Here is a 14,729-nt window from a genome sequence, read left to right as displayed (position 1 = left end):
ATAATTGCACCAACAGTTGTTGCCTTCTCACCAAGCTGCTTGCCTATTGTCCTGTAGCCCACCCCAGCCTTGTGCAGGTCTACAATTTTATCCCTGATATCCTTACACAGCTCTCTGGTCTTGGCCATTGTGGAGAGGTTGGAGTCTGTTTGATTGAGTGTGTGGACAGGTGTCTTTTATACAGGTAACGACTTTAAACGGGTGCAGTTAATACAGGTAATGAGTGGAGAACAGGAGGGCTTCTTAAAGAAAAACTAACAGGTCTGTGAGAGCCAGAATTCTTACTGGTTGGTAGGTGATCAAATACTTATGTCATGCAATAAAAGGCAAATTAATTATAAAAAAATCATACAATGTGATTTTCTGGAGATTTTCTCACAGTTGAAGTGTACCTATGATAAAAACTACTGACCTCTACATGCTTTGTAAGTAGGAAAACCTGCAAAATCGGCAGTTCATCAAAAACTTGTTCTCCCCACTGAATTACACTTCCGTGTGGTTACCAACATTAGCTTCCATCCATGGTCAATACGTTTTAACCAAGTTGTGACACATATGTGGGGTATTCCCAAACCTGGGTCAACTCCTAACACCTTACTAGTTACATTAAGAAATGCTTGAACCTTTTGTTCAGGTTGCTAGGTGTGGAATTCATGTCTTTACTCTGTAGCCCTCCCTTTAACTGCCCCTCCCTTTAGGACACCATGTCTCTACACATCCCATGTGTAGAGACATGGTGAAACCTCTGAAAATAGGCTCTACAATCTGGTTACAGTGCTTAATTTTTAGAATAATCCCATTATATATGCTCACCCCTGTTTCTTGTTTCTTCTCGTTGACAAGGGACAGGTTCTTTGCAGGTAGGGATTTGGTATGACCAAGGGCAAGATCTTGGAGAGAGATCTTAGCTGATCCGATGAATCTGGAAAACAGGTAAAATAGTAATAAGCCCCTACAGTAATTCTGATGTATAAATCTTGGTGGAAACATATAGAGGGACTTAATTATACCACACATAGATCACAAATAAATGTCTTGCTGCTTTACTGCATGAATGGGATGTCGTTTTCCTGTTGTTTGAGTATGTCATTTTACAGTGTTTGAACTACCTCTTATCAACTAGAAAACTGCAATTATGAATTTCTGAAATAATCAAGTTGGTCAGACAGTCAGACTGCCACAAGACAGGGTGGTTTAAGCACATTGACACGTTTTAAATTTGCCACTGTTCTCCTTTAATGTGATAAAAGAAATAGTCTTAATATTGGCATATGGTAATCTGAAATCAAGAGGGGCAAAAACGAGGGAGCGTTACCCCATGCTGGATCCCCTGTTATCAGGAAAACCTACACTCACCTGGAACACCACACCCAATTGTGTCTGCTAGTTGCAATAAATTCACTAAAATGACTTTAGTTTTTTAAAGCATTTATTCCCAATGAAGTCAAATAATACAGCACAATACACCGTTATTGTTTGCTAAGATAAAACGCTCTGCTGCAAACCGTTAGTCTGGGTGCTATTTGTACAACATGTCAACTACTTGTTGCTCCTCGTCATGCTTTTTTTTTAGCTTGACAAAGAGTAACGAAGTTGGCACCAGCCCACTGTATATCACTGCATGCTTTTTACCATCTAGAACTTTGGACAAAATTCCTCAACAGGAAAGATGATTGTTTAGTGCCACTTTGTTGGGAAATGTTTTTCTAAACAACTTGTGCTCTAAATAAGCGTTTGTTTATTGTGAAGGGGTAAACCACACCCAGACTCACATACAGACACACATACGATTTCCAGACATCAACCACCAGCATTCCTGTGACAAGCCTGTGCAAAGCTCTTTAACTACTGCTGTAACTCTAGCTCTCTCTAAAGACATCTACACTGGAGTTTTTGCAGCAAAGTGAACAATATCATAGGTTGCTAAAAGGAATTTGCTAATGTGTGTCACACAGAATTCGCTTCTTACAAACTTTCTCACAGAGCACAGTGAGTCAGACCACTGGGCTAGATACAGGATGTGGTATTGTAATTTTTTACTTTTCTGTCATCAATGTGGTGTTCACTGAAGGTCTGTGGTATGTATGACTTTGCTAAGTTCTTCGGAGAGAGTTCTTTTAAACAACCATTTTTACAAAGATTGTTTATTATTATTCTTTGGAAGACAAGAAGGAATCTTTTGAATGAAGTGTTCCCAGCCACGTTTTTCCTAACACCACTGGAAATAACAAGGCTCTAAATAAAGCCTGAATGATATTTATGATTTGCACCTCCAACACTCGTCACATTGCAAAGAACATGTGTTAAAATATGTTATATGATGGCATGGTCGACATTTCCTAAGCTATTTCTTAACTTTGTTTATTTTCGCCAAGTGGCTCTCATATCTATAATTGGAATTGATTTTGAGAAACTGGTGAAGTCTGAGACCCACTACAATATCCAACAAGTCCACGGATAAAGCGGTTGCTTTTGCACTAGACACTACGCTGTTCTACTTGTACAAAAGGGAGACGTATATCAGAATGCTGTTCATTGACTACAGGGCAGCTTTTACTACCATTATTCCCTTCAAGGTTGTCACCAAGCTCGGGATCCTGGGACTAGACACATGCCTCTGTAATTGGATCCTGGACTTTCAGACACGACAATTTGATGGAGCAGCAGCTTTAAAATCCTTGGTGTGCAGATCAACAACACACTTAAGAGGTTCAAGGTTCAAGGTTCAAGGAGTCTTTATTATCCCCGAGGGGCAATTCGTTTTGCAGCAAAATAAAGTGCAACATAAACGACACATAAGCCATACATACAACAGATACTATCGAAGGAGAACACAAGTAAATACATACTACACAAAGGTCCACATCTCACATTGAATTATTAACAAAACCTATAGCAGCAGGAACAAAAGAGTTTTTGTGTCTGTTTGTCCTGCATTTAGGCAGACAGAATCTGCGGCCAGACGGCAACAACATGAAGCAGCTGTTCAGGTCCCACCATATCCACTGAGTCACCACACAGACATGACAACACATGTTCTTCCTCAGATGACTAAGATCCTCACCAACTTCTACACACGCCCCAGACATCCCCACTCTGGGAGAGCAGGGTCGAGCTAGCATGAGTGCAGCATTATCTGGTTATATTGCTCTCCCTCCACTACAGTGATTTGATAGAAATTTGTGAGATGATAATTATCTATGCGAAAATCAAATGTTCCGTCCCAGTGAAAACAATTGATTGTGGTACATACCATACACAATGTATGTGATAAAATGCCTGTTGTGGGTTTTAAAGTTGACCTTTTCTAATATCATCCATAGACAACTCATGGGCTTACCACAAAAGACAAACTTTTTTTTTTGTATTTTTTGTCCAGTTAGTCAAGGGGAAATGTATTTTGCTGGTAGAAGGGTCAATCATTTCAATTTCAGCAATATCCCTAAAGTAAAATTATGATTTTTTTGGTAATTTGGGTATACGTATTCACTTATATGCATTGTTCAGCGTCTAGAAAGTCGACAACGCATTTTGTATTAGTGCTACATTTGAATGTGTTTTTGTCTACATTTGATTTGTTTACATCTGTCTTTTTTGTTTTCATTAATTTATTTATTTTATGGAGATTTATACAATTACACATTAAAATACAAAGAACAAAAATCATATTTGTAAGAGTCTCCACTCCCCTGAGAGAATACTTATTGGAAACACTTTTGGTGATAAAGTTCAGAAAAAACTCCAAAATTAGGTCCCTTACAAATAAGCTGGGCTTGTTGATGAGGACACTTTCTTTCTGTAGTCTGCCTCAATTATTGGAGCCTCTCACTTCACATTCTGTAATCCCGAAAGACTGGAGACCTTCGGTTGTCATTCTTCTATTCAAACGGGGCGACAAGCAAGACCCTAATCTTATAGGCCCATTTCTTTCCTGGCCTATCGATACATTGCAATTCTGCCACTGGAGGGACAGACCTATAAACCTTTGCCAAGGGCAGTCCACTGTGGGTAGTGTCTGTAAGGAAAGGGGTGATGACAAAGGAATTTTTGAAAAGGATTGGCACAGCCTGCAGGAGAAGAGCAATGAAGTCTTTGTGGTCTTAACCACAACTCTGTCCTACTCACATACATTCAGTTGGTTACAGTACAGCTGGCAATTCTCTCCTCAAACCTGGCTCTCACTTTAGGGAATTGACAGTATGAGGCCTTGTGGGTGGATTCTTGGAATTGGTTGCTTCCCGATCCGGCTGTTCTCTTTGCTCCTCTCCCAGCACTGCTAATATGGATTCTTTTGACCACCTTGTGCCATTGATACACTATTGTCAAGGTACTGTGTTGCCACCTCCTCACACAGACAGAGTGGTATTGTTAGAAGTAATCTGGTTTCCATCCAACTCAGTCCTGTCAGTTGATACACGAGGAAGCATTGCTCATCTAATAACCCCTTGAATACTCCATCCGATATGAGCTCTCAAAACAGTGGCCTTGGAATAATTCATTTGAATATTCCCTCTTACTGAGGGAAGGAGGTTGTTGGCCAAGATCTTGCGATACATGGCGACATCCATCCTGCCCTCAATACGGTGCAGTCGTCCTGTCCCCTTTGCAGAAAAGTATTCCCAAAGAATGATGTTTCCACCTCCATGCCTCACGGTTGGGATGGGGTTCTTGGGGTTGTACTCATCCTTCTTCTTCCTCCAAAAATGGCGAGTAGAGTTTAGACCAAAAAGCTCTATTTTTGTCTCATCATACCCCATGACCTTCTCCCAATCTTCCTCTGGATCATCCAGATGGTCATTGGCAAACTTCAGACGGGCCTGGACATACGCTGGCTTGAGCAGGGGGACCTTGCGTGCGCTGCAGGATTTTAATCCATGACGGTGTAGTGTGTTACTAATGGTTTTCTTTGAGACTGTGGTCCCAGCTCTCTTCAGGTCATTGACGAGGTCCTGCCGTGTAGTTCTGGGCTGATCCCTCACTTTCCTCATGATCATTGATGCCCCACGAGGTGAGATCTTGCATGGAGCCCCTGACCGAGGGAGATTGACCGTCATCTTGAACTTCTTCCATTTTCTAATAATTGCGCCAAAACAGTTGTTGCCTTCTCACCAAGTTGCTTGCCTATTGTCCTGTAACACATCCCAGCCTTGTGCAGGTCTTCAATTTTATCCCTGATGTCCTTACACAGCTCACTGGTCTTGGCCATTGTGGAGAGGTTGGAGTCTGTTTGATTGAGTGGGTGGACAGGTGTGTGGACAGGCAAATTAGCAGTAATTTACATAATAGTTCAACAACAAAGTTCCCACCCATAAACTAATAAAGACAATGTGTGGTCGGTGAAGAATCTGATACTTGTATGTATGAATATAGTGGCACTCAAAAGTATTCAACGCCTTAGACTTATCCACATTTTATTGTATTACAACATTAAATTAGCATTTTATGCAGCATCACAACTTTTTTGGAAACAGGGATGTAGTTATAGTTGTGCTTAAAAGTTTGCATACCCTAGGAGAATTGGTAATATCTGGACCATTAGTAAAGAGTGAGCAGGCAAACACATGTCTTTTATTTCTTATGGGATTCACATTCAAATGTGGGTCATAACAGAATGGCACAATCATAAAACAAAACATGGCAACAAAGAAAAAATTTACTGACCCCTGTTCAAAAGTATGCATACCTTTAGTTCTTAATACTGTGTATTGCCCCCTTTAGCATCAATGACATCATGCATTTTTTATAATAGTTGTCTATGAGGCTCTGAATTCTTGCAGGTGGTATAGCTGCCCATTTGTCTTGGCAAAACGCCTCCAGGTCATGCAAAGTCTTTGGTCGTCTTGCATGAACCGCTCAATGATATTAAGGTGGCTCGATGTTATTAAGGTCAGGAGACTGTGATGGCCACTCCAGAACCTTCACCCTTTTCTGCTGTAACCACTGGAGGGTCAACTTGGCCTTGTGTTTAGGGTCATTGTCATGCTGGAATGTCCAAGAGCATCCCATGCGCAGCATTCGTGCAGAAGAATGCAAATTGTCTGCCAGTATCTTCTGAGAACACGCTGCATTCATCTTGCTTTCAATTTTCACAAGATTCCCCATGCCTTTAGAACTCACACCCCCCCAAAACATCAGTGAGCAACCACCATGCTTCACAGTCGGGATGGTATTCTGTTCACTATAGGCCTTGTTGACCCCTCTCCAAACATAGCGATTATGGTTGTGACCATAAAGCTCTATTTTGGTCTCGTCATTCCCAATTACAGTGTGCCAGAGGCTGTGAGGCGTGTCAATATGATGTTGGGCATATAGTAGCCGGGCTTTTTTGTGGCCTTGGTGCCGTAAAGGCTACTTTCTGGCAATTCGACCATGCAGCTAACAACACAATTTTTTTCCAGAGCAGCCTGTATTTCTCCTGAGGTTACCTGTGGGATTTTCTTTGTATCCCCAACAATTCTTATGGCAGTTTTGGCTGAAATCTTTCTTGGTCTACCTGACCTTGGCTTGGCATCAACAGATTCCTGAAATGTCCACTTAATAAGTGATTGAAATGTACTGACTGGCATTTGCAAGTTTTTGCATATCTTTTTATATCCTTTTCTATCTTTATAAAGTTCCATTACTTTGTTACACAGGTATTTTGACAGTTCTTATCTGCTCCCCATGGCTCAGAATCTAGCCTGCTCAGTGGATCCATTTGAAAGTTAATAAACGCATTGACTTTATACACAGACACTAATCGCAATTTAAAATGCCACAGGTGTGGCAAATTCACATTTAATTGCCATTTTCACCTGTGTGTGCCACCTTGTGTTTGTAACAAGGCCAAATATTGAAGGGTATGTAAACGTTTGATCAGATCAAAATCAATGCTAAAATCTGTGTCCTGATTCTTTATTTTCATTGGATCATCCTATTGTTGCACGAAATGCAAACATACAGTCTTGTTTAGGTTTAAATATTAAATAATATTTTCAAATTTGACAGACTTTGGTCAGACTTCTGCTACATTTTGTCAACAGAATTACTATGAATTACTCAGTAATCCACATAATAATTCCCACTTCCTGTTGCTGCGGGATTATCTTCCTGGGATGTAAAACAAATTCTCGAAAAAAAGGATCTGGGATCAGGTACTTACTTGTTATTGCCAATAGTTTCATAGTCTTTCACAATAACTTCTATGAAGGAAGAAGCGTCCAATGGGGAGCCCTTAAGTTCAAAATCAAGCACCTGCAAGCACAAATTGATCACATAAAAATTATACTTTGTGAATATTAATGAAACTATGTAACTATGTATAATAACGAAAGGTACAATTTTTTTTATGAAATGGGAAGTGGAATGGTTTAACATGGTCATTATTTCACTACCTAATAATAACAATTCCATGTTAATTCATCAACTAGCAGAAAGCACATTAGACCAAATGTTTATCTCATTCTCTAAATCACTTTCCTACCCTTCTCCATACAACATTCCTCCACGGCATATCCAGTGACTGCCGGAGAGACCAAGTATGGTAATGTAAATATTTATACTTACTTCATTCCAAACGGGATTGACTTCATTATTTATTGCTTTAGTTTTCTTCTTTTCATCTGTAGGGTTTACAGAAAGTGACAAGATCAGCATGCTTTTTTGAATGGAAACAACAATGCATCGAATTACTTTAACTAATGTCCTCCTCATTCAAGATTTCTATCAATTGCCATTTCTATGTTTACACTTCGCAACATACTGTAAGTATAAAGAACAGTACGGGGCAGAATATGTAACCATTACTCTGTAAAATGCATGCCTTGAACTGAATAATTCCAAAATAAATAATACTGCTTCTAGTGTAACAACAATAGAAGCAAACTTACTTAATGTGACTCATTGCCGTTAAAGGATAATTGAGGATTTTGGCAGTAATCTACTTTCACAGATTCAGATTAACTTGTGGATAAAAACATGGTATCCCTGTGTGCAGATTGAGAGAACTTGCTATCTAAAGTTTGCACAAAATCAGTGGCAGGTATTCATGGAATCATTCAAGGGAAGCCAGATTTCCCCAAAATTGTGACCAATAATTAAAACTTTTTTTACAATGCATCTTTTATTTAATCTCTGCTTTTAATATTAAACACATATGGTCTCTCCTGGATTACACGCAACTACTCTTCTCCCTGCACGACCTTACACCAAGACGGTAAAATGTTTGTGCGTGCCTGTCTGACATCTCTATTTGGATGTCAACTCATCACCTAAAGCTCAACCTCGACAAGAGAGAGCTTCATCTTTGTTAGCCCCCCGGAACACCTCCGTTGATAGCCCCCCTGCACACCTCCGTTGTTAGCTCCCCAGCTCCTGCAGCCGGGCAAGAACTTTTTCTTGGTCATGGGGAAGAAATGCCACAACCAGCTAAACCTGGGTTACTTCTAGAGCTGACAGAGATTTTCAACAGGTTTTCCCCACTGAATTCAAGGAGGGGAATGATCGGCAGGCATTTTCTACCGGTGGCCCAGAAAACTTTGGTCATCTGCGATTCCATTACCCGCAGTATTAGACTAAAGAATCAGCCCGCGATCACTGTTTATCGGGAGGCAGAGCCACCGACGTAGCAGCAAATCTGAGGTTGGCGCTAGCGAAGTCTAAAACTGGCAAGTTTAGAGAGTGACTGAGGAGATATTGTTATTCACGTTGGCACCAACGATGTTAGGATGAAACAGTCAGAGGTTCTGAGGCAAAACATAGCATCAGCGTGTAACTTACAGTAGCTAGAAAGATATGTCGGCATCAAGTAATTGTCTCGGGCCCTCTCCCAGCTAGGGGTAGTGACGAGCTCTACAACAGACTTGTGCAACTCAATCGTTGGCTGAAAACTGAGTTCTGCCCGTCGCAGGAGGTAGAGTTTGTAGATAACTGGCTCTCTTTTTGGGACTCTCCCAGAAATATCTGCTGAGGATCGACGGACTCCATCCTAGCTGGAGTGGTGCTCTTCTTTTATCTAGGAACATTGACCTGAGTCTCACTCCTGTAGCCTCACCATGAGATAACAATAGCAAACATATTAAGATAAAGCCTTCCTCCACCTCGATCACAAATAAAAATGACTGAATTACCTTGCATCGCAAAATCTCTTAATGTTAGATCCCTTGCTCCAAAGGCAATTGCAGTAAATGAATTAATCACTGATCATAAAGTACATGTTATTGGATTGTGTGAAACATGGCTAAAGCCTGATGAATTTACAGTCCTAAATGAGGCCTCTCCTCCTGGCTACACTAGATATCATATCCCCCACGCATCCCGAAAAGGAGGGGGTGTTGCTAATATTTATGACAGTAAATATAAATGTACACTTAAACACATCACTGGTTTTCATTCTTTTGAAGTTATACTCATGATAGCTAACCAGGCTAATAAACTGTTTGTCATAGCTGCTATTTACAGGCCCCCCGGGCCATACACAATGTTCCTCAGTGAGTTTCCTGAATTCCTGTCTAGACTTGTAGTCATGGCAGATAGTATTCACATTTTTGGCGATTTCAATATTCATATGGAAAAGACCAATGACCCTCTTCAAAAAGCTTTTGAAGCCATAATTTACTCAATGGGTTTTGTCCAACATGTCTCAGGTCCAAAGAATTGCCACAATAAGATTTAGTCCTGTCAAGAGAAAAATATTTTTTCCCCATAATCCTGGAATATCAGATCATTGTCTTAGTACATTTACTGTTAAAACAAGAAACCCACTTGCACCCAAAATAATGACTTTCAAAAGCCATAAAATAAATTCACAGACTATAAATAGATTTATTGATATTCTTCCAGGCTTGCTCATCGATGACAGAGTAAATAAATCTGCAAACGATCAAATCGAGGATCTAAACTCAACACTGCGAAATACATTAGATACGGTTGCACCACTTAAAACAAAAGACATACACAACAAGAAACTCGCTTACTGGTACACGGACAATACTAGAGCACTCAAGCAAGCCTACAAAAAACTGGAGCTCCAACCTGATTGAGCTGAACAAAAACAATCCAACATTTCTCATTGATACAGTTGCAAAGTTAGCAAAAAAACAATGCTCAACAAGTGAAGTGGGTCTTCACTTTAGTTGTAATGAATACATGAATTTCTTTGATGAAAAGATCATCACCATTATAAAACAAACAACTGAGTCCTCCATAAATAGGTATATTCCCCAACATCACAATTGTCCTGAGAATAACCTGAACCTCCCTGACCTGGAGTCAATGTGGACAGTTGAATTTTTTGATCCTGTATTGCTCGACACGTTCACAAAATTAATAATTCAAAATTGCCAACTAGACCCGATTCCAACAAAATTACTTAAGGAGCTATTTCCTGTGCTAGGTCAGCCAATGTTGAGCATAATAAATTGCTCCCTTTCCTCCGGATGTGTACCTAACTCACTAAGAATAGCGGAAATAAAGACTCTAATCTGGACCCAGACAATTATAGGCCAATATCGAACCACCCATTCCTCTCAGAAAACAAGGAAAAATGTGTTTCCCATCAACTGAATGCCTTCTTGAAGACAAATAACATTTATGAAATTCTCCAGTCCGGTTTCAGACCCCATCATAGCACTGAGACTGCACTCGTGAAGGTAAAAAATGACCTTCTAATGGCCTTAGACAAAGGTTCCGCATCCGTCCTGTTGCTTCTTGATCTTAGTGCTGCTTTTAACATTATTGATCACTCCCTTCTCTTAGAGAGACTGGGTTACGTGGACATGTTCTAGCCTGGTATAAATCTTATTTATCTGAAATATATCAGTTCATATGTGTTAATGGCATATGCTCTGACAAATCAAAGGTATGTTTTGGTTTTCCTCAAGGCTCGGGTTTGGGCCCATTATTGTTCTCACTATATATGCTGTCTCTGGGTGATGTCATCCGGAATCACAATGTTAATTTTCACTGTTATGCTGATGATACATTGTTGTATATTTCGATGAAGCATGGAGAAGCACCAAAATTAGCTACTTTGGAAGCATGCGTTTCAGATTTTAGGAAGTGGATGACAGAGAACATCTTGTTTTTAAACTTAAGAAAAACAGAAATGCTTGTTTTAGAACCCAAGAAACAAATAGTTTTATTGGCAGATCTCACTGTGAACCTCGACAGTTGTATGGTCGTATCCCAAAAAACTGTAAGAACCCTCTGAGTTACACTTGACCCTGACCTCTCCTTTGATGAACATATAAAATATATCTCAAGAGTTGTTTATTTTCATCTTTGGAACATTGCAAAAATCAGAAACTTTTTATTAAAAACGGATCCATGCTTTTGTTACTTCTAGATTTGATTACTGCAATGCTCATCTTCCGGTTACCCTAAACTTTAATTAGCGCTGAACGCAGCTGCTAAAATCCTAACTAGAACACTTTTTTTTACACATTACTCCAGTACTAGCCTTTTTACACTGGCTGCCTGTTAAGGTTAGGGCTGATTTTAATGTTTTAATGTTAACCTATAACGCAATACATGGACTTGCTCCTACTTAACTTGCTGAAATGATCCAGCCATACATACCTACACGTAACCTATGATCACAAGATGCAGGCATTCAAATTGTAACTAGAATTTCTAAACAAACAGCTGGAGGCAGGGCTTACTCTCATAGAGCTCTACTATTGTGGAATGATCTGCCAACTAAGGTTTGATGTGCAGACTCTATGCAAACATTCAAGTGTCTACTTGACTCATCTCTTCAGAATGCCATCCATCATCTTCCGCTTATCCGGGGCCGGGTCGGATTCTCTTCAGAATGGTCTATGATTAAGTGCAGTCTGGTCCTGGGATGTGAAGGTGATCAGAAAGGTCCACCCTTGCTGTCTAGCCAGGTGGAATCTCATCACCAATAGGATGCCCTCCCTCCAATGCCATTCGGGTACAGAGTCACTGGCTTGTTGTTTCTCTCTGTTGCACACATCGTGCAATTTGGTTGAACTCTGCTGGCAATACTCAACCCATTTCAGGGTGGTTGAGGTTGTGGATGTCCCTTTGTTTAATGCTTGGCAATGTGGGTGATTGATTTCCTGCCTTTTGGGCCCTGTCCGGGGCCTCCCCCTGTCTCAACCCCAAAGTCTACTGCTGCTATATTGTTGTGCCGGGGGAGTAGGATCAGTTCTCCTTCACCACTGTAAATCCTTGTAGATCTAAGGAATGCACTTTCAAAATGTTCCTGGTCTGTTCCTGGCTTTTCTCCCAGCTTCAGTGATTCCAGCACACCCTTGATGCTATTAGATAGGCCGGGTCCAGTTTTATCTTTGATTCCCACAACTCCAAAAACCTCTCTGTCACTGTATTGTCAGGCAACATGTATTGCAACACAACCACCATTTGTGATTTACAGGAGACATCAGTTGTCTCATCTGCCTGTATGGCAACAAATTATGTCTCGTCCACTTGCTTGGCTATCTCCTCCCTGTACAATTCATACATACAGTCTAAAAGTTAGTTTTGTACAGTGCTAGATGTCTGAGCGTCATAGTGCCTCTGAAGTCTCAAATCGCCTTCACACATAGTCTGGAAAATGCATCAGAATATTCCAGGATTCAGGGAGTCCACTGACTCGTCGTGCCCCCGCAGTGCGGTTTCACATTTTCCACACAGTTTAATACATGTTATGATCCGACTGAGAACGTACCTGTTTTCCTCCACCTGTTTGTTTTGCTGCTCAATGGAGCGCCTGTATTCACTGTCAACTTGGGCTGCGACATTTACCTTTCCAAGTAAGCCCAATTTCCCAGCATTGTCCAGATGACTCCCGCTGCTCTCATGTTTTGCAATCCACTCAGAAAGATGTTTCAAATCTTTGTAACGCGTCCTTGACCAAGTACCATCCCCACCAAATAGCAGACATGGAAAACAGAAGAGTGCCTTCTTTTGTATGCTAACTGTTAGCCGCTTTTTCTTCAAATAAACACTCCACGTTAAACCTGCGGTTACTTTTATCAGCAGTTTGAGTGATGACAATATCCCGTGGCTGATGGGCACTAAGTCGCTTTACTTCAAGTTTCTCTTCCTAATTAAAGGTTTCAAACCGGTGCTGGAGTATGAAATCCACTTTATTAATTTTCTCAAGTTATCTGGTGTTTGTGAAGCTAACAAGCTAGCAAAGACAATCTACCCTCCTCGCAATTCTTGCCGACTAATGTTGGCGCCAGACAGACAGACAGCAAATCAGGTCTGAAACACGAAATTACGCTGTAGTGGGGCTACCGGCTGTCAGCCCCACTTGGCATCAAATTTGTGTGATCTACATTGATCACACTAACATTCTGAGCACGTGTATTAATATTTTCACATGTACAATGTACATTGCATTGTGAGAGAGGGGCTAGCCCCACATTCACGCTTAGCCTATGGCCTACTACTGTGAACTCGAATCGGCACAACGCAGTCTGTAGCAGCAAGGCAGGGCCCAATGAACATTCAATTTCCTAACACAAATTATATGCAATTTAGGAAGATGATATATTCATAGATAATAGGAAGTAATCTTCGAGAAATAAAAATAACAATTGTGTTGCAGTTCTCTCTGTTGACAACAGGTGAGGCTGTGGCCAACCTGCCCCTATAATGACCAGTTGCCCCTTCCCTTACATACTTTTCAGGCGATTATGCTACATTATTTAATCTAATTAAAGTCTTGCAGGTTTTTTTTATTTAAAAAACTAATATTGGGTTGACTAACATAGCCTTCATAGACGGCAAATTAAATAAATGATGATGTGACAGTTAATAAAGGTTTCTAATAAAGAACTAAATAAGTAGTGCAGCTAAAAAGTACGTTATACTACACCCGAAAGTCACTCAGTGTCTAATTCTGTATAGAAGGTCAACGATTATTTAATCCCGATGTTCTGAATTTCTAATCTCAAGAACACAATACACTCAAGACCTTAAGACGAAAGACAAAATGAAAGCGACCATAAATGCTACAGAAAGAAGCAGGAATACAATAACTCACCTCTGAACGCTATAGTCCCTATGGGATCTGGATTTCCGAATTTCTTTTTGGGGATGTCTTTGGCAGATTCCACTACGACTCTCAACATTTTTTTGGGGCGTTTGATACCTTTTATTACTCTCTTCTCAATCACAGCATGCTTCTCGATCTAAGGCTTCTTTTCACCGTGCGCGTTGAAAAAACAATAGAAAAACAATAACGCAGTTCCTATCTGAAAGGGTTTTAAAGTACTCTTTGACACTTTCTTAAAATGTTGGAGTTGTGGGAAAGGAAAGGAGGAGTGAAGCGCCAAATTAGGTGGCAATCCTCTGTATGTTTATCGGGGAGGGGGGACTTGGATGTGTGCGGGGGGATGCTGATAACATGATCATCTGATATAGCCTACTGTGTTGGATTACAAAAAAATATATATAAAAGTTATATTACGTTTCCAGCATAACATTTGAGTCACATTACAAATAGCCTACATTTGAAAAACTGAAAAGTTACTGCAACATGAATCGTTGAGCTGGGGCTAGTTGAGAAAGGTAAAGTTCGTTTATATATTAATCAACAATCTTTATTTTTCCAAATTGTCATAAAAATATAGTATAGGCCAGCTCAAATAACTACCTTGACAGAAAAAAATGCTTCATGGACAATTTTAAGGCTCATCTGGGCGGTTGAGATGTATAATTTATTACCACAGCTTGTCAAAGAATGATTGGAATGAACCACTCACTGGGGGAAA

At 40.3% G+C, this 14,729-nt stretch overlaps 1 protein-coding gene across 3 annotated transcripts in view; it reads right to left on the bottom strand.

Moving 5' to 3' along the window:
- Positions 1 to 14,309, bottom strand: part of LOC105013392 (myoferlin) — a 59,694-nt gene extending 45,385 nt beyond the window's left edge. For all 3 annotated transcript variants that reach the window (XM_029123319.2, XM_029123320.2, XM_029123321.2), the window contains exons 1-4: positions 14,000 to 14,309; positions 7,546 to 7,601; positions 7,142 to 7,233; positions 814 to 922 (exon numbers count right to left, since the gene is read on the bottom strand). In XM_029123319.2, coding sequence (XP_028979152.2) covers positions 814 to 922; positions 7,142 to 7,233; positions 7,546 to 7,601; positions 14,000 to 14,087 — 345 coding nt within the window. In that variant the 5' untranslated portion in view covers positions 14,088 to 14,309. The remainder of the gene's footprint in view (positions 1 to 813; positions 923 to 7,141; positions 7,234 to 7,545; positions 7,602 to 13,999) is intronic.
- Positions 14,310 to 14,729: the final 420 nt, after the last annotated feature.

This window comes from Esox lucius, chromosome 11, assembly GCF_011004845.1.
Source record: "Esox lucius isolate fEsoLuc1 chromosome 11, fEsoLuc1.pri, whole genome shotgun sequence".
NCBI lineage: Eukaryota > Metazoa > Chordata > Actinopteri > Esociformes > Esocidae > Esox > Esox lucius.
The sequence above is the reverse complement of the archived record's forward strand: the minus strand, read 5'-3'. Positions and strand labels throughout refer to the sequence as shown.